Consider the following 21,575-nt stretch of genomic DNA (forward strand, 5'->3'; position numbering starts at 1 on the left):
CCTGTTGTAAACATATTGACTCCTCTCAAATATGAGATTTATAGTTAGTGATAGCAACACAACAGCATTAGGGGGACTGTATGAGCAGATCAAGAGGCTTACAGACTTTCTGAATGATCGGTCACTGAGATTTTTAGGAATTAAAATTTTTTTATGGGCGTATATGTTACAGACTGAAAATTAGTGGTAGACAAGTGAGGTTTTAAAAAGTTTCTCTTTTTATTTATTTGTCTACACATCCTTATTCCCCTGAGAAGTTTAAAGTATGTCATTTGCTTGACAGTTGTACACACAAGGTATTTTCTGTTATGAAAGAATCTGTTTTTCTCATTTTAAATATTTACATTTAATGTGTTGCTCAAAAACTTGAGTTGACATTGCAAGGTATGTCATTACACAGTTTGGACATTGCACTTTAAGCATCTTCAATAGTCCCTCTGGAGGTTTGAAAAGAGGAGATTAACCCCTGTGTTTACTTGTCTGATTTAATTGGAATGACCCCTGCTCCTTGTGAAGCCATGCACCCCTCGCATGCCCTACCTCGCTTCAGTCGCCAGGAACGATCATCAACATACATTCCGCGCTTGCAATCGCAGTCCGAGTTAAGGAGCAATGCCACCCGTTTCCTGAAGGCTCAGCAGTGTCCCAAGTTGACTTCACATTCAAACACATGCTACCCTCAAAGCTCCAAAGATCCTCTCCAATCCATCCTCGCAGACTTTTTCTCCAGCAAGAAGGGATGGAAAACAACACCTAGACGTCCACACCAGCTTCCTGTTGAACAACCTCAGAGCGGTCCCCCAAACTCTGTGTTGTTCAGGCCTCAGACACCCCAAGTGTCATTGTTCATGGAATACTGTTAAATGCTTTTGCAGCTGCTGCTGTCCCCTAAAAATACTGTCTGCCTTGATGACAGCAGTGAGGATAAGTCAGGCACTTCCATTCACTTGCCAGCAGGGGCTAAAGATAGTTCAGGTGGCCAGTACAGAGCAGACCACTTAGCTTACTTGAAGCTTTGCAATAAAAATCTTAGAGGAGTCATCTTTTGGCCTCTACATATTTCATAGCTCATCTTTTTAAACTGCCTACATTTATTTGACTCTAATCTTTCACTTTAGACTGGCAGGCTGCTTATTTTAAGAGTCCAGATTATTAAAATCGGTCTTCTTTGCTATTATTGTTGCATTTACAGATACAGTTTTAGCAGTCATCTGTTTTTGTTAACATGCCTGGTTTTTTTCTCATTGTAATCAGCAGCTTCATTCATGCGTCACTGGCATCTTGGCTGCCATGTGACACGTTTTGTGTTGACACAGTCACCATGTTTGCTGCTGCTTACTCCAAACCTTCTCATATTCATGGTATTTAAAATTTCCTTTAACTTTCAGTGTTTGGCTTAGCTGGGGATAGAAAATTTGCCTCTCTTAGCAGAGGTTTAATTAGTTTCATGCTCCTGCTCACAGATAAGTACTGCTGTGCTGTGTGAAGTGGGAACTGTACAGAACTTTGTTTTTATTGTAAAGGCTGCTTTGTGATTGTGAGACACGTCCTCAACCCTGACTGCAGGGTCCCTTCAGCTGTTTAGTGGCCCCACACTCGACACTCCCACCTCCCACAGATTTCAGCTGTTGGAGGTAATGTGATACACCTCAGACCCCCTCTGGCTGGTTAGCAAACGTTTTGTGCCCAAGACCGAGTAATGGCTTAAAGAGTTGTTTTTTTTTTTTAATATAAGGTACATTACATAAAAATGCATTTGCAAAACTTTTGTATGTTCTGATACATTTTATTCTTTTGAAATAACTCTTGTATTTATGTTTTCTTTTAAAGCTGTTTGCAGTCCAAACATTTTATCATCAAGTAATTATCATGTAACCCTTTAAGTGCCTATTCTTTAGCCTTCTGCTCTAAAATTGCATACCCAAAAAAAAACTTGAGTTTGCTATAGTATATATAAGTTTTAGTTCAGACAGTTCAGGTAAAGTCTCAAAAATCGCCATTGTGCCATGGTTTGGCTATTTGTTCTCAAGGTCCCGCAGTTAGGGGACCTCAGGCTTTGCACGTTTTAAAAATTATAATCATGGAAAAAAATTTAATTATGATGAAAGATAAACTTGGTCAAATTGTGATCTGTCTGAAACGGAAGCTTAGAAATAGTTGAGAAGCTTATATTACAAATACAAATATTAAATTGTTTCCAAATCATTGTTTCTGTTAAATATGGCTCAACCTTTTATAGCTAATCCAAGATTCAGAAAGTGAGTGACTAAAACATATCTCTATTTATTACATATTTATAAGGAGCCCATCTGGTGACATTGATAGAAAAAAATAACCTTGTGACCACTTGTTACTAATGTGTGTAATTAGTGTTGTGTATGCTGTAACCATGCATTATTAAGTCATAGCCATGGATTACTATTGTGTGGGAACGAGATAATCAAGTCATGGCCACACAAGAGTAATCCATCAACAACTTACCCAATGTAAACATATACTTTTCGTTTCATACTTTTTGTGTTCAGCAAGTGTCCTGTTGTAAATTTATATTGTGATCTGTGATATCATGGTTACAAAACTTGTCTTAATGGTGAAATGAAAATAGAATGAAACTGTATAATGGCCTATTCATAGGCATGCACTTAATTAACAGTGGCCACAAATTAACTATCTTGTTTCCTTGTGATAATAATCTGTGACAATGACTCAATAATATCGTGGCCACAGAATAACATCTTGTGGTAACTCATTAGTAAGCCGTGGCCACGTGTTAACTTAGTCCTGTCTTCAAGCCTTCTCAAACTGAGGGTCCCGACCCCCATGGGGGTCCCAAGATAATTTCAGGGGATTGCCAGATCACTGTAAAAAATTTTACATTCATCAAATAAATTAGAGATTTCCACTAGGACTGTCAAATTTATCAAAAACATTAACGCATAAATAATAAAGTTATAACTTGTGCCAAATTTAAAATCTGAATTGGACATAACTTTGGCGAAACAAGCTGATTTATGGCACATAAGTGCTTTGTCACAGCAATGAACCGAATCCACCAAAACTCACGTTTTCCTGGATGACCCATTTGATACAGCACACAATTAACCACGCATATGGGACCGCATTGGCACAGGTGGAAGAGTCGTCCAGTGCCCTGAAGGTTGGCGGTTTGATTCCCACTCCCCCTGGGCAAGACACTTAACCCTCCTTGCCTCCAGTGTTGGCATCGCTAGTGTATGAATGTGGATGAATGTTTGGTGATGGTCGGAGAGGTTGTTGGTGCGGATCAGCTGCCACATTTCCGTCAGCTTGCCCCAGGGCAGCTGTGGCTACGTAAGTAGCTTACCATCACCAGGTATGAGGGAGGAGTGGATGAATAATAAATACACAAGGTAAAGCGCCTTGGGTGCCTTGAAAAGCATTATATACACTACCGTTCAAAAGTTTGGGGTCACTTCCCTATTGAATCCGATGGCAAAGTGACCCCAAACTTTTGAATGGTATAAATCTAATCCATTATTATTATTATTATTATTATTATTATTATTATTATTATTATTATTATTATTATTATTATTATTATTATTATTATTATTATTATTATTTGACATTCTGGTCCACACTTCTTACCGAAGGCAGTAATGCACCAAATCGATGTGTGCCAGCCAGCAAGAACATAAGAAGAAGAAAGAGTTGTTCTATCTAAATAACTGCTAATTGTGACCAGAGCAGGATGGAAGAATCTGAAATGAAAAACCTGTTGGCCCTTTAGACAGAAAATTTGAGAATGAAAGAACAAAGATGTAACAATCAATGAGAACGCCGTCATTTGCTGAAATAAGTTTTAGTTTAGTTTTTCTATCTATGTGACCAGAAAGCACTTTACATTTACAGGTGTAAAGCATGATGCTGTGTTCAGAAAGCATTGTATTTCCAGGGTTTTATTTTGAAAGGCGAGAGCAAACGTCTTGCAGAAGGTTATGGCTGCCCATGGACGAGGCTGGAGTGGAAAATAAAGACGGCATGTCGTGCCAGTTGAGCTGTACCACGTTGTGCCATTATTTTGTATATAAGTATAGGTGCACAAAACAAACACTCGGCTACACAAGTTTTAATCAAAGATGATGAAGTGAATGTGTCATGAGGATTTTTATTAGAATAGTTTGTCTCTGAGCCGTGTAGAGGATGGTCAGCAGAACTGTGGATAAAACATTCTCTTACTTTTAACACTTGTTCCAAGCATGATGCCTGTTTACTTGCTGACATCCTGCAAGACTGTGGACTGGGTAACATAACAAGGCATCTGTGTGTAAGCCAGTGGCTCCCGAACTGGGGGGCGGGCCACCCAAGGGGGGGAAAGAGTTATGACAGGGGCATGGGGGGACAGGCACAGCACGGCTAAATAAAACTCATAGTTTTTGCACTGCTAGCAAAACATGAACAAATCTGTGAAAACAACAATGGGAATGAATCAACATGATGAATCAATTTTAACTTGCAAAAAGAAAAAAAAAAAAAAACAAAAGACAAGAAAATATGATGAGGCATGTCTTGTCCTAGGCCTGACCAGGTAATGGTCAATGGTGGTAATGAAGACAGACCACAGTGTGTCTCAAAATGTCTCTAAATGTCCGCATCTAACAGTATGAAGCAAAGCAAGTTATACCGCTACTTGGGGACTTCTCATCCTGAATATAAAGAAAAGTTGACAAAGAGTTGTTTTACTAAAGCAGCATCCGTCTCGTTGAAAGCTCAATTCCTTCTGCCACTGACATTGTTTTAACTATAACTGAGGAAGAAGCCACTAATAAACTAAAGACTGCTTTGTGGCACATTTCTTCGTATGCTTCTTTGTAAGCATTGGGGTGCATATGGCAGCGGGATCGAGGTGGGGGTGGGGGGACTGCAGAAATAAAAAGGAGGCCCAAAAATGTTTGGAAATCACTGGTGTATGCCAAGATGAATTCTTGGAAAGATTGATGCATAACATCTTTCAGAATCTTGGAGTCCAGTTTCCAATAGGACTTTTTTTGACACATTGACACATTGGTGATCAGCTAACCTTCTAAATACCAAACCACCCTGAGTTCCAAGGATTATTTCACACTATCATTTACCTGCAAAACAACATACCTTGTTACCACATTTACATTTTAAAACAGATACTGAATCTGTTATGTTATGTCCATTTCCATAAATAATGTTTTAATTTAGCTTTTCATTCCCTGTGCTCATGCAGGAAGCCATCCATTGTTTCTACCAGCACTAAAAACAAAGCTACTGTAGCACAAGTGTGACGCATTGCTCCTGTGAAGTGATTAGTGAAGTTATGTTCTTGTTAGAGACGCCATGTGCACTATATGAGTCTTTGCTGAAAGAGGTGCTGCCTGCTCAGGGTAAGATTATACTGCAACGTTTAACAGACCGTTTGGTCTTTCTTTTCCCTGACGCTGGAATGTGAGGAGACGTCCACAGAGCTGCAGGCATGTTTAGACAGACCCTGGAGGCTAGGGAGGCTAATGCAGCAGACTCTAATTAACACAGGGAGACGACTGAACACTTTTACTTGTCATATTATTAATAACAATATGAAGAAGGCAAATAAAGTTACACAGATTCACGTTTTTTTTTTTTTATTATTATAAACCTGCAAAGTCACAACTGACAGAAATAACCCTGCATCTGTTAATGTTGGTGCTTCTGCATTAAAACACAAAACAATATGAGGTGTCTTTTGTGACAGTGAGTAACAATACACAGACATGTCTAAAGAGACTCATGAAAGCAGGGGGAAAAAAACGAATATCTAACATAGACATTATAAGCTGTGAATGAACCAGAGGGATCAAGTGTTCCTCTGCAGGTCTTTAAAAAGAAAACCAACTCTGTCCTCTGCTGGGCTTCTTGTGCAAGTGCAGTTTTTAACAACTGGTTACAGAAAAATTACAACACGTGTGCATGGTCAATATTGCTGAAACTTTACTTTACACTTAGCTAATAAAAGGCTCTTCATCCTTTGATAACGAAACATTTATCTAAGTTCATGCAGAGGGGATGTATCCACAATTACACCTGGGAGTCAGGAGATAAAGTGTGATGTAAAAATATGAATTGTCATCTAAATATTCAAAAGACTTTTTCATTTCCAGTACTGAAACTGCAAAAACTTTTTAACACAATCTCTAGAATATGACTTTAAGTGAAATTAAAATAAATAAAAAATACTTTATTAATTCCAGAGAGAAATTTCAGTGAATAAATTATCAAATAAATGATGTAACATCTAATGTTTTCACAAATTTTGCACATTTTAACATCACTTTCCATATAATTCAGGTTCTTAAAATTCAGCTTCAGGCATTTTTTAAGTGAAACAAAAGTAAAAAGTTAGTATCAGTATATATTTGAGGCCAACATTAGCCAATTTGGTTGATAAATACTAAAGTCTTATGATGCAAACATCAGGTTTTTAAACATTTCTTTTTCTGTAGAAATCAAATTGAACTTTGCCCCTAAAACTTTCATCTTTCTCCGAAAGGCCCCATTCTGTTCCAACTTCTAAGTTACATAAAATAAAATCAAGTCAAGTGAATTTAATCTGTAAAACACATTTTAAAAACAACCTCAGTTGACCAAAGTGCTATACAACAAAATAAATAAAATCCCCAAGTCAACAATAAAATAAAATAAATATATCCTTTAAAAGAAAATACAAGAGTAAAACAGCATTATAAAAAATATATATTACATTCAAATAATATAAGAACATAAACACATTAAAAGCCACATAAAAATGCTCAAGCTGGAGGAAAAGCAGGTTAGAAAAGGTATAATTACTAATGACTGAAAATGAGCAGTGCTCTGGACGGATCTGATCTTAAAACTTAAGTGAAGAGGCCTTCCTCAGAGCTGGATATGGGGTCATTACCATGTCAAGTCTGTTCTTGTGAGCCCACCATTGCTGAGGAGGCAGTGACTACATATTTTCCAGTAGAAATCTTAAGTTTACACAGCTCATGTTTTGGCTTATTTAGTGCAGCTCATGCCGTGACAGCCTTGGGGTCTACAGGTATGCTACTTCAGCTGTGTTTACACACTCAAGTGTGTTAATGCTCACTAAAAGTTACAAGATCCAAAACATCCAATTAATCCAAAAAAACTCTTTTTACATGTGAAAAATCACAACTCACTTTTAACTCTTTAAACAAATGATTGCACCAGAAAGAACTAGAGTTCTAGTAGGACTTTCTAACTAAAATAGGGCCAGAAAACATCAATGAACACTGTGATGTGTAAATGTGTTAGATTTTAGTCGTTGGCTAATTTCCATCTGTTGTCCCTCAGCAGGTGGATGTCAGCTACAACCAGTGCACTCAGTGGAGTGATGGGCATTATCTTGTCATTAAAAAAGAAAAGAAAAAAAAAAGTTAAGGAGATGGTGCTGCACCTTGCACAGTGGGGGACCAAACTGTCCATTCATAATGAAGTCATTTAAATCTTACAGGTACCTTTATATTTGCATTGATCACCTTTTCAGCTGGAATGACCACATGCTCATTTGTGTTCTTTTTTACGTAGTCTGTGTTTGGTGTGAATCAGAAAATGCTTCTGTTTTATCGGGCTGTGCTGTAGAGCATTTTGTCAGCATGGTTCAGCAATCGCTCAGCACAAGCAAAAGCTGAGCTGCTGCGTCCCATTGCACATCATCTTGAAATAGTTATTACCTTCTGGTAGAAGTTATTGAGTTCCATAAAGCAGACTGAAGCATTTAAAAAAATATTTGTCTCCATTTCTTTCCAAATTTGAAATAATTCTAAACATTGTATTTCATGGCCACGCAATCTCTCTTTTGGGGCTGTTGCAGTTGCGCAATAGCATCATGTTTTATTCTTTTTTATTTTTGACATCTTCCTGTTTTTTTTTCTTTCTATTTCATCCCTAATGAGTATAATATATTTGGGTGGTTGGGTGGTGATATGTAGATTACAGTGGCTTATCATCGGGTTGTGTGGTGTATTGTTATTGTCAAGGCAGCTATTGTAACAGCACTTTGAGTCTAATTGGGGACAATAAAGTGTTAATGCATGCTAAAGTGCAAGTGAATGCAGCATGTAATGTACTTCTTGTTCTGTATGATGTTCTGTATCAACACTAGCATGCACTGGATCGTAATGCAGCATTCATACAGCAAATGCCTACATGGGTTATAATCTTTGTCCAAGCTGTTTACATTTTAGAAAGTGGATGTAAAAGTCATAAAACCACCACGACTGTGCAAATTTAAACTTAAAGAAAAACAAGTAAAATTTGTGGTTTGCATAAAATTGACTTTTTCTTGTTATTAATTAATTATAAACTTGTGCAGCAGTAATTAAGCCCTATAAACAAAAATAAATGAAATATTATACCAAAAAGAAAAAGACAGGAATAAATAAAATCCAATTAAACATAAAAAATAAAAAACAATAAATAAATTAAAATATGTAATAAAAATAACAAATAGTATGAAAATAAATGCATAAACAATGTTAAATAAATTAATGAATAAATAAATATTAGATTACATCAGATTAGATTAATGTAAAAAGTCCAAAAGCAGCTTGTAGAAAATTAGCTGCAGTTAAAACAATTCAGGATAAAATAAGCTAATTTTTGTTGAGTAAAAAATTATAACTGGCTGTGTATCTTAATTTTGCTTTACTTTCATTAAATATCCACTTTTATTGTAAAAAAAGTTTTAATTTACCTGTGCCCCGCATTTCTTGGTGGGTGCACCTGCCTGACCCACCCCGCTCCCCCCTTATCAAAAACTTTGGAGATCCCCATCCAGGTATGACACCATGAACACACACTGAGTCTTAAAGAGAGAGCTATCCTGTTCATTGATAAGAATAAACTTATGCAAAAGACAAGACAAGAAAAACGAACCCCAATCCTCACCGACACAACTGTAAAAAATATCAAAAGGTTTGAACCACATCCTCAGACCTGATTGAGACATTTTTACTTTGTTTGGATGAAAAATCTGATTGAAAGTGGCTCAAGTAAACACAGCTGTTGTAACCAAATTCTTCTTCTTCTTCTAATTATTATTATTGTTGTTGTTGTTGTTGTTGTTGTTGTTTGGAGGAGGCATTTAAACCAGCTTACAGACTTTATAGTTCCCTTTCAGGACCTGGCGGAAGTCCTTGCTGTGAAGCCACACAGGTCACTTCTCCTCTCCTCCACTCTTCTTCTTTGCTTCCAGCAGAGCGCGCGTCCTCATCAGCTGTTCCGGCCGCGTGCAGCAGCAGCAGCAGCAGCAGCGGTGTAGGACCAAGAAATCTGGAATCACTACTCGCGCGCCCTTTCTCTCCTCTTCCCCCTCCACAAAATACAAAAAATCCCATGTAGCTTTCCCGCTCGATTGCACTGAAACAACAGAAGAAGATGAGGTAGCGCTTCACTGACAACTTTTTTGTAGTTTGTGTAGTTTTGCGTTTAGGCTGTGAATGTGATCGCGTGCTGTTACCTCCGCAGGTGTTCTTCATGGCTAGAGCGCCTTGTCTGCTGGATCTCCGTTCTTGCCATCCCAGTTGCGCTGCAATGGCCAGGTAAGAAAGATGCTGGGAAGTTGGTATGCAGGGCACTGATAGCATCCTTATATCTATCAAAAGAATGGATCTTGCAGCTTTCGTCATTCTGAAGAAATATAGTTATATATTTAAAATTTCCTTTTACGAAATGCCCTGAATATTATTTACCTACACTGACAAGTATACTCACTGTAAGTCCACTAACTGACGAAAACTTGCAGGAACAGTTGGATTTGTTGAGCAACCTTTTACAGAAAGGGATTTCGTTCTTAAGTGGATCCAGTTATGCAATAATTCACCAGTTATTAAGCAGCAGGATGGCCTCTGCACATCTGTGATGCTTCAGCATGTGGAGCATGTTTGCTTACTTTTGTCTGCTTTCCCTTGGTGGCATGCTGAGTGCTGTGTTAACAAGCCAACAAGCTACGTGTCTGACTACTCTGCTGCAAACCTGTGCTGACACATTGTTAAAATGGTGATAAAATGCAGATCTTTGTTCAAAGACTGCAACTTTTCCAAATGTCCATTGCCTGCTGCGCATTCTCAGCACACTTACATTCCTCCTGTGTTTGTCTTGCTCTGCATCTGAGCACAAACTCTTGCTGTAGCTCGAAGTGGCTAAAAACTTGTTTTAATTTAATGAAACTTGAAGAAATGGTGATGGAGACTCATACAGGTGGAAAGATCCGTCCTCTGCTCTCTGTGTCTGATTAATTTATCTGTGAAGCACACTGATGTACATTTAATTTAGTAAACGTTCAGTTGGAGTAAAGCTGTCAGATGAGATGGAGGCGAAACTGAGATGATGATGATTAATATTTTATTGACCATGATCACTAATGACTAGATACTTAGCATTTAGTGGTACTGAGAAGGGGGGAGGGGGGGAGGGGGGTTTAGCATGTGTTTTGAAAATAATGCAACTCCTCCAATTCATGAAGCAGACTTTAACAAACACTGTCTATATTAACACACGAGATCTGGGGCTGATGAATGAATCAGGTAAGATGGGTAAAATCTGAATGTAAAACAGGAATGCTGAGCTTTCTGTGTGCGGCTGCAGCCTGAAAAGAGCTGCCAGTCTGTCTCAAGAGCAAAGTTTGGGCCGCCTGCGACATGCTTGAATTAGGTCTGATTCATTCCCACTCCCTAGCTGGGTCAAGAATCCCTATTGTCATGTGATCTTTGACATGCACCCAGCGTGGTTTTGCCTCAGGGGAGCAGGACGCTGTCGGGGGAGGGGAACGGCTGTAAGGGAACCCCCCCTCCAGTCCCTCCCCACATTGCCCCCACTGTGCCATTTAATGGTTGAATTAGATCCAACATTAAAAACACAGCTGGCTTGCTGTTCTCAGCTCTCTAGTGTAAAGTGTTGATGGTCAGAGGGAAAAAGGTATTTTAAAAAAAATGCTAAATGAACAGAAAAGAAGACCCAGGTTTTCTGTGCGGAACATGGAGCCTTTCTGTGGTGAGTGGCTGCTTGGTAGTGGCCTTGGTTGGAATCATTGTAACCCTTAAATGAAATAAATGGGCCGTCTGTGCAAAGATTCTGTTGACTCACTGAACCTTGTGATGTCTAATCCTTGGATTTTCTAGTCAGCAAACCTGCTTACACATAATCAACATCCATGGAGGTGTCTCAAGTTCCATCTAGCATTTGACTTGCTATGTTGAGTCAGCCGCCACCATTTAGAAAGTTAATTAGACTTTTGCTAAGCAGACGGTTTATGTCTGGTTGTGGAGTTTGTTTGGGTTTGACTTGGTTTAAGCATCTCTTTGTGTGTGAGGTTGTTGGTGGGAGTCTCTGAGTGAAATGAGGATGTGGAAATCCTTTTGCTTCCTAAATTATTCTTAATTTTCAAACACTTTCAGTGGGGGATTTCAACTCTTAAGGGTGCAGTAAATGTTGGTGCGTGGGTCAGTAGACAGTCGGTAGAGGGGACCTTAATTCCAGGTTTAGTTTATATAAGTACTTTCCGAGGCAGGAGGGGGTGATGGTGGAGTGGCAGAATCTTGAGCATTTTTTTATTTAGTTACTTTTATGTTAAATTTTTCCAGTTTTTTGTGGATATATTTAGTTTTTTCTTGTTTGTTTGGTTGGATTTATATCAAACAAAATGCTTGCACCTATCTACGTATGCAAGCAAAATTATTATTCAAAATCACTGAGAATAATTCTTCAAATACCAGCCTCCCACCACCACCAACCCAACCCCCCTGCAGGTGTTTGGTGGTGGCTAACACCATAATGCTAGCATTGTCATGTACACCTGCTGTTACTTTTTCATTTAGTCCCCAGTGTTCAGTAGGCATGCAAAGCACTTTTGTGAGTTTTTTTTTAGCAGGCTGTCGCTCTGACATGACTTTTGTCTGCAGAACATCTCCCTACAATTTCCAGTTGAGTAAATGATGAGGTGACTGTTATATGACAGAGTTGTGAATTGTTGAGATCTCTGTCCATAAATCTGTGGTGAGACACAGCTGTTCAACACTCGCTCACAGCTCACATACAGCTTCATCAGTCTGATGGTTTTTCTTGATGGGATTGTAATCTCAGGCTCAACTAATTATATTAAACTTTAAAAACCTTCAACAAGTCTTTAGCTATCATTGTGATCCACCATGTGCTCTTCAGGTCTAAGAGCTCATAGTGCTCAAAATTAAATGTTCTTATTGACAGAGCCGTCTCTCCATTCATTTCAGTATATTTTTGGAGAGCTTGCTTGAGAGAATACAGTCTCCTCCTGCAGATTATTACACATCGCTGTAATTGTATGCAGGAATTTCCCTCATTATAACAGTTAAGTTTGCAAGAATCAAATATATGCGATTCCTGCACTTCTGCAGTGAATTTCAGGCCTTGTCAATATTGCCATTTTTTTCTGTGGTTTTGTCCTGGTGGTTTAACAGTTTGGTTTATTGATGCTACCGTGTGGTGGTAGTAACACATTACTAACACATGATAAAATAACACACTTGCATACACAGATGATAGTCACATAAACTATTCTGTTTCTTACAATTACATGAAATTAATTTTCTAAAATGCAAAGATCTTGACTCATATTAAGTTAAGACCAGTATTTTTAGTTATGGTGCATTCACACCAACCTTTCTGAATTGAATCTAGTTAATTTGCTTGGAAAGTCTGCTTTGTTTGGGGAGGTGTGAACGTGCAGCTGAATTCTGATGCCCATCCAAGGAGCAAACTCTGCTCCATCTAAGAATGCATGTTTCAGTTCAGGAAGTGGACTATAGCATATGTAGTGGAAACTAATATTTCCTTGCATTAAACATCAGAGGAGCAAGTTTTCTTGTTTGTTGTTCGTCTTGGCTTCTCCTGTAGTAATTATTGTTGCAGCGCCACCTCAGGCGAGGAGGGGGAATTTGTTATTCAAAAATTTTGGTTCGCTTGACTAAAGTGCATAGTGAAAGCGGCCTTTTACCAGCTGAGTGTGACCTTAATTACTCTTAACATACTGTACAAGTTCAACATTTGGACACGTCGGCTCTTTGAAATGAATGGGTAGATGGGTCAAAACTATTGACCAGTACTGTACAAAATTCCTGAAAAATTATGACAAGAGAACTACATTTTTCTTCTGCTTTGGCTGCTTGTAAAATTGAACCTTTTCACCAAATCGGTGGTATCATCAACACTGCCTGGGGCAGGACCCAACACCCTAAGAAGCAAATCAATGGAGGGGGAAAAGGTTCTCAATATGAGAAACAGATTTCCTACAGAAACAGAAAGGGAAGCCTCGATTTGGTTTACTTTAAAGTGGATGTGTTTTTGTTAGAGGACCACGGTGGTCATATCCTGCTCTGAGTGCTTAATTCAGCCCATCTGGATCCTGTAGTGAATCTGAAGAGGTGTATGTCTAAATTTACCATATACACAGAAAAAAAGTGGCCCAGTTAGAGAATGACTCCTGCATCACCGGGAGCACTATTTGCATTAGCATTTAAGTACACCTGGGAAACATGGAGCAAGCATGGCTGTTTTTGTTTCCATACTGTTTTGATACCATCCAAGTAAATATTTAGTATTTTCAACTTTTACGATGCATCATTGCATTTTCAGATGTTATTTTCTCGCAAACATTTTATAGCTTGACAATTCCTTGCTAGTTTTCACTGCACAAAAAGACAGCAAAAAGACTGTGATTAGAAGAAAATAATGCTATGTTTCAGTCTCTTCTCTCATGTTACAGTGGAGCTTGACCTCAGACAAAGCTTTAGCCAGCTGTGTGTTGTGTTTGAATGTGCTCACAAAGGAAGAGCCACACCCGTTCGGTCCCTTACATATTGACTTCGGGGGTTAGCAGCACAGTTATTTGGTATTTTAGTGTTAACCTATACATGTATGTCATGGCAATGTGATACAGCTATGTTTTTAAATTTTTTATCAATGATGCTATTTGTGTTTTGTTATGAAGGGACGCAGTGAAAAGATTTAGGTCTTTGTTTGTGTATGTGTGTGTGTGTCTTTCAGGCCTGAGCATCCTTTTGAATGCTGGTGACAGCTGTTATTTGTATTTTTATGTGCTCCCAACACTCAGTGTTTCAGGTGCACTCAGCTGTTCTCTCATGCTGTCCCTGATGTCAAAATGTTGGGTTGACAGCAGCAAAATACAGAGTGATGCCATAATTACTGCTTATGTTTCCAAGAGAAGAGGATTTGTAGGACCACTTGCGCCGTACACCCAACTATCTCCAGAACTAATGGTACACTGAGTGCTGTCTTACCTCTCAGCACCTCTTTCCTGTTTGAGGTGAAACCCTCACTTATTTGCTTGTCTTTCCCAGGTAATCTAAGTAGCAGTCAGTGCATGCTGTAAAGGCCTGCAAATGACAGGACTGCATGTGATATGCATGTTTTGTATTAAAGATCAGAACCTGGAGTAACCCCTGGAAATCCACTGGGGTTTGTGGTGTCTGGTCTGTGATACTGTTTTGTTTAGTCCTTTTCATGGCTTTAGACCACACTGGGAACATTTCAGAAGTGAATTCTGCACCTACTGGTTCTTTACAGTGCAAGTATAATTGATTTAAGTCATGCAAAATCATGTATTTCTATGGTAGATAATCCTTGGTTAACTCACCCTCCCTCTAGTTACTGTATTTTATATGCAATTGGTATGTTTGATTTAAAAATTGACCAGTTGATATTTGGTATTTCAGTTTTCTGCTCAGCAGTTTGTGATTGTTGTTGTTTGATTGTTCCCTACATGATGCACTACAAATTTTCCATAGGAGAAAAATCCAAGGCCTGTACTACGAATCTAGATTTTCTCTTATTGCTGTAACTTCAGGGTTTACCTTGGGTTTTCTGTCCTAGGACGCTGGTTCACTTCTTACTGGGGTAAATCACCATGGTAACTTAAGCTAAATTTCTAACCTCCTCTGGAGCAGGTTATGTTCTGATAAGAGATCTATGAGTATAAAGCACCACCTCCGGATCATTCAGTTCCCTTGGAAAATGGCGGCCCATTCTTTGGGATCGTGAGAGGAGGGTTTTTGTATTTGCTCTTTTTAGGTTAATTAGGTTAATAATAATGGTCACACTTGGCAGAACTACAGAACCATGAATTTATGGAACGTACAACTACTCGTGTTGTCACGGTGAGGAATTAATAATCCAAGACAAAACGTGCTGCTCTGAAGGATTTCTCTATGTATGCGATTGGTCAGATGCTGCAGACTCCACGTGAGCATGCACTGATTATGATGGGAAAACCCTGGCTTGAATTATCGAGTTGATTACCAACTTTGTGGTACTGCTTATCAAGATTGCAAATGTTTGGGTAAGTCAACCCAAGTAACAGTAAAAATGATTTGCCAAGGTACTCTTGGGTCCATGTTACTGTACAGATCATGGTGGCATGATGTCACGCAGTGCTGACTAAGGGCTTGAAGGTGATGTACATCCAACAGGCTTGGTCTTCACACACTAACATTTCCCCAGACTCATTCTTGCTGGGAAAGACTAAACCTTTGCTGGAGGCTTCTTTTATAAACAATCCTGACACCCATTCACTTGTAAACTCTTGTCTCCTTTTTTGCCTCTCCTAAACATTTGTTGGTGTCATCAAATTTAAAATCTACTTACAGTGTACAAATGAGTTTTTACTACTTTTTAGAAAACTTCCTGCATTTCTTGAATAGTTGTTGAAGATACCTTAGATTCTGATACATGAATTTTGGACCAAAAAAATCCCACTGTTCCTTCTTATTGCTGCTTATTGTGCTGCAAACCCTGGAAGTAAAAAAGAAAAAAACAAACAAAAAGATGTTAAAATAGTAGAACTCTGTAAATATTGTCTCTATTTGTCTACTGCTGCTCTAGTGTGTGTAATATTTTACTCAAGCTGGAGGTGGGGTGAAGTTATGGCTATGTGCGAACAGTTTGAAGATAGATGGATAATAAATGTTTAATAACAAGCTTTTGTCCATACCTTTCAATAGCTGAACATTTCTAAAATCCACTGCCAGGTCTAAAAGGTTGTTGCCAAACAGCTCTAAGAAGCAACACACATGTATTAGAGGCAAGAATGGAAAACAGTTTGAATAGTCCACCATTACCCAAAGCCCAAACCACCAGGCCAAGACCCATTTAGCCTCTTAAGAAATCTTTACAATCCAAGCAGGGCACACTTTTACTCTGGGTGGTCAGTTTGTCAGCCCTGCTGGCTGTAGTTTGGATGAAAACTGGTTTCCATGGCCACCAGGTGCAGATTTTCCCACTACAAAGCCGTATTTGGCCGTAGCAGAGGAAACCAGATCTTTGTACCTGGCACTTTGTCCCGGTCTCCAGCTTTAGGTAGTGTTCACTAGTCTTTACTGACAGCCCGCTGAACACAGAGAGACATGAAACTAGAGACCCCGCTCCCTCCACCCCACTTTTTCATTCTCTTGTCCTAAGAAATGTATACCTTCACTCTTCATGCTCTATGGCTGATTCGGACACTATGTGGACTGCATTATGTCTCTTCTTGCAATGAGATCTGTTTTCAATCTATTCTGATTTCAATCTGAAATAAGCATTTTAAAAGTCAGATGTGAACACTGTTGACCCAAGCATCAGCTACCACCCAATGTGTTTTTCTTTTTCTTTTTTTTTTTTTTAAATGAATGAATAGACCATTCAGCATTTCACGAGGCCCCTCTCGGGAATGCCATTGTGCGTTTGGAAACTCACTTTGCTGTTATATCCCTCTTTCTGCTCTCCACGTCTGCTTATCTTCTGATTGACTCTCATGATGTGCAGACCGCTTTTCAAGGCATCCTTGAATTCCACTCATTCACCCGTCCTTCAAGAGCCGCCATTTCTGTAGGCACTACTCTTTTACCCTCTCACAAATCTCACACCATGGGGGTGTGAACTGAGGAGAATCCTATGGGATGGGGAGATTACCATCAAAGCTAGAGCTCCTGTGACAAAAGAGGGATTTGCCGAGTCCTGTGCCTCCTGTCTTTTACTTTCGTATGGGTTTGCCAGAAATAGGACTTTGGAATTGGAAGTAGAATTATGGAATTTAATGACATTACCTGTACTCCCTGTATGTGTTGAAAAAGGAGAAGCGAGTTCTCCAGGTGCATTTGGTTTGGGATCATTGGATAAAAAGACTTGGAGAAGGAAACAACAGTTCCTGTTATCGTTTGTTAGTCTTATAAATGCATGTGTTTGCTTTAAGGTGTCTAGGTTACTGGAAAAAACCTTGATGATGACATGTCTTTATCCACTTTAATGGAAAGATGGAAGTCTTTGCCTCTTGTTTGATCATGTGCTGAGCCTGGATTTTCACAAAGTAAATTCTTCGGTTGCACATAACTTGGAAGCTGCTAATTGTTGCATGAATCATGAGCTTGTAGACAATAAAGGGCACTCTCTATTCACTCAGTGGTTGTTACAGGCCAGGTGGCACTGTGCCATCCATTGAGGAGCTTGGAGAGGAGGAACATAGGCCATCCATGGGGATGATAAATGTTTAGAGGTCCATTGAAAGATTTGCAGGGCTATTTGTCTGTCGAGACAGAAGTGTTATTGGTTGGAGGTGGCCTGGCAGGTTTGCAGTCAAATTCTCTGTCTCATTGGCCACTTGACTGGCTGGAACATCCCATGAAAGTCAAGTTAGAACCATGTTCAACAGGACCCCCTTGTTTCACAACTCCAGTTTATAAACGTATTATTTGAGCTAGGGAATAGTCTTTGCTGTGTAAAGGTTTTTGTAACCTGATGTTTCCTGTTTTAAATGGGTCCAGCCAAGTGAAAAAAAGGAATACCAGTTAGGAAAGCAAGTAGACATTCAGGCTGTTCATACTTTAACGCATTACTTTCTACTTTGGCAGTTCTAGGATCAGATGATTATCATAAACTTGAATCTAGAGTCTAAGGTTAAGCAATTAAATAGAGTCTGAAAGTGACACAATTTCTGCAGCCAAATCAAAAGAGACAAAAAACATGACACCCAATAAACGCAGCAGAGTTACAGCAGATTTTAACAAGAACTCTGTTAGCTGTTAAATCAGTGTTTTACTTGTGTATTATTGTGATGTGTCAGACAGTTTTAGCTCAAACTTTAGTTTCAGCCTCATTTGTGTGAGATTGGACTGCAACACAGATAAAAGATATGCATATAACTGCTCTCTCTACTTTTATAAACATTAAAGTCAAGTCATTACGGGGTTTTAGCTGCAGTACACAAAATATGATGGACATGATGACGGTTCTTTTCTTTTTTTTGTCATTTCCTTCATTTTTGCAAAGTAGTGTTTTTGCATTTATGTAAAAAAGATTCCAAATATCTCCACATTTGTAATCTTTGTGCTTGAAAGGGATGTTTTTTGTCTTTTCTTTTCTTGTCTTGTCTTTTCTCAGCAAATTTGTTTGTAGTCTCTCTGTGCGGACTGTTACACTTATTATAAAGCCACTTTTCCATAGCTCTGAAGTGGTTGCAGATATTAAGGCATTGATGGAAACATAATGTCTAAGTGCACATACTAATATATGCTGAAGGGGCCTTGCCCCCTCTCATTTTTAATGCACGTTTGCTGAATGCTGATCCTTACAAAGAAGGCTGTGAAATAGACTGAACCAATAAGCTGACAAAGAAATGTGTTTCAGTAGATTTCACCAGTTTGCACAGAAGCTGGCAGCTTACTGTTAATTCCTCCTTTTTTGTTTTCTTTTTCAGAAAAAAAAAAAAATATATATATATATATAAAAAAATATATATACAGTAATATTTATTAATATTTTTTATTAACATTTTTTCTAATTATCTCAAAAGTCATGCCTAGAAAAGCTGTACTCCCACACAACCTACAGCCTACAAACTAATTTTGGTAGAAAAAAGAGTACAAGGCTGCATGCATATGACAAGAGTTTTGAAGTATGGCAGTCAATACCCAGAATGCATTGCTGCATGAAGTAGTTGCAAATAGAGCAGACCATGTAGGAAGACAGTTGGAGACACAGGGGAGTGCTTGGTGCACTGAAACAAGATTTTATTTTATTTTTCTTACCATTACAATAGAATATAAACAAACAAACAAACAAATAAACAAACAAACAAACAAACAAATAAATAAATAGCTTTCAACAGAAGAAATACATATTTTTCAACTTTTAAAGTAATTATTTAGTCACGTTTGGTGAAGATTTAGTCTTCCACAAAATCCCCCCAGTTCTTTTAGTAAGACTAATGACTATATTTTCTATTTTCTTTCTGACATTTATTGCAGTAGGATAGAAAAATGTTTTTACATCTTTCATGAACACCTGATCATACTTCTGAAATTCTTACATTCAGTTTACAAGTCACATATCTCCGCTTTGGGGCGATAATAGTCTTCATCAGCCTTCCGGTTCACTGAGTTCACTTGTTTCAGATCAGGTTGGTGCACCAGCTCACCAAATCCCCATCACGTGGATTAGAACATGCCTCTGCTTAAGCTGAAACAGAGGAAGACCATGACCTGTGGGCTTTTTGTGCCAAAGTGGTCTGTTGGGGAACAATAAACGCTGGCACCCTGGACTCCGGTCTGGCCTGTACTAATTAAGTATCCTGATATTGTCTTGTTGATGAAAGCAGTCTTTGTCCCCCGTTTGCCTCTTCATCTACTGTATCCCCCCCGGGCCTCTGATAGAGCCACAGGCATAACGTCATTCCTTTCCAGCCATTGTCTCCATTCATTACGGGGGATTAAAGTGTCAGTTAAAGGTGAAGTATAATCTGGCCGGTAATATCTACAGAGGGGTGAAAGTGTTGCGACGTCTGAGATAAAAGTTTGTGCCCTTGTCAACACTCCTCTGAGAAGATAAGAAGCTTCTTCCAATGGACTGTTAGAGATCAGCTTAGTGAAATATGTCCTTCTTATAAATCTGTGAATTAGATATGAATAAGGAACAAGAATAAGGATTGAGGAATAACCCTGAGTTTTCATTAATTCTCTTTTAAATATAATCACAACTTTGAAAACCAGCTTAACTAGAGTATTATTTTCCATTAAAAGTGAAAGTTTGCTGCCCATAAAGTCGTGTTTTACCCTCTTATTTCTGTCAAAGTGTTGATCTACATTGACATGTTCTTAAAGTGCTGTGGAAAGCTCACAACGTGAGTAAGGCCTGACAGCTTAAAAGAACTGGAAAAAGATCCCAAAAGACTCCAAAGATTTGCACAATGATCTAACAATCTGCTCTTAGTAGTTGCAGAACAGCCATCTGAATGCGCTTTCTTCCCACGCGAAGCCCATGTCATCAGTGGAGGAGGTTATTTATGCCTGCATTCAGGAATGACAAGAGGAATGGAAAGAAATTCATCTTTGGCAATAATGCTGACTGTTGATAGGATGTGCATATGCATCTGCACTTTAGCCAACTTCCTTAGCTGCTCTGACCTGTTAAGGCAGGCAGGATCTCAGCATATGATGAGCTGTTAAAACAAATCTTAAAGAATTTATTAAAATCATACATAAAGATTAAATATTTAAAGCTGACATGAAAAGTTTCAGTCAGAGGGTTTGAACTTTTTGTGGATGAATCTAAATGCGGTTTTAAACATATTGGAAAAGAGACAGTAACACAGAAAAAGCTATAATCTGGGAAAATAACAGTAGTCTCAAAATGATAGCTTGTCACTTTAAACCTTAACAGCATTAAAACAGCCTCCAGCTGCCAGAATGCAGTTTAGTTCAGCCCATAAAGCATAAATAACTTCTTTTATCTGGCATGTTCAAGCATTTAAAGTAAACTTTATGTTTTGAAACCTTGATACTTTGGACAAATACTCTGTGGTGTTTCTGCATATTTTCTGCACGGCTATCACTCCATCAGTTCCACTGATGATTATTCATGATCTCTCTGGCAAAATACTTTTCATGACTTTGGCAAATCTTGACTAGAGATCAGACAAGATAAGCAGATACAGCATGAAAACCTTTCCCGTTTCTGAGATTCCAACATTTAGAAATTGAGCAATCATATCCCTGACACATGCCTTGACTTGGGTTTTATAGTTAATGATCCAGACTTCTCTCTGGGATGTTTGATCTTTGAAATTTGCTTGTCGGAGTGATGAAAACACTCCTCTTGCTGTTGAGCAGCTGTTCAGCTTGTAAAATATGGCTGCTGTTCTGTACTTACTGGTGTGGTTTTCATTGTTTAATGTAAAGAGAGAAATGTTTTGAAAATCAGTTATAAAGCATTGCATCAAGGCCGTTAGGTGGTCAGTCAAAGTGTCCTGTGTGACTGACATGGGAATCTTAAGAATGCTGATAGCCTGGGAGGTTTGTCAGTGGACACTCTGCAGTCCGCAGAGATGGGCCTCTGCTTTATTAGATATGAGCATGTCTTGGAATGTGACCATAATGCAGCTTTTGACTCACTGAGCCTCAAGTTCTTTGAGTACCTCACTGTTGTAAAATACTCCTTTATTTAACTTTTTAGATTGTGGATTTTTAGATGGGCTGTTCCTGCAAAGAGAAAAAGCTTTTAATGAA

General features: G+C 38.7%; 1 protein-coding gene across 2 annotated transcripts in view; it reads left to right on the forward strand.

Annotated features, from left to right (window-relative positions):
• Nucleotides 1–9,204: 9,204 nt before the first annotated feature.
• col18a1a (collagen type XVIII alpha 1 chain a) overlaps nt 9,205–21,575 on the forward strand; it is an 89,942-nt gene continuing 77,571 nt past the window's right edge. For both annotated transcript variants that reach the window (XM_042002512.1, XM_042002513.1), the window contains exons 1-2: nt 9,205–9,431; nt 9,517–9,590. In XM_042002512.1, coding sequence (XP_041858446.1) covers nt 9,427–9,431; nt 9,517–9,590 — 79 coding nt within the window. In that variant the 5' untranslated portion in view covers nt 9,205–9,426. The remainder of the gene's footprint in view (nt 9,432–9,516; nt 9,591–21,575) is intronic.

The sequence above is a fragment of the Melanotaenia boesemani genome, chromosome 12 (genome assembly GCF_017639745.1).
Source record: "Melanotaenia boesemani isolate fMelBoe1 chromosome 12, fMelBoe1.pri, whole genome shotgun sequence".
Lineage (NCBI taxonomy): Eukaryota > Metazoa > Chordata > Actinopteri > Atheriniformes > Melanotaeniidae > Melanotaenia > Melanotaenia boesemani.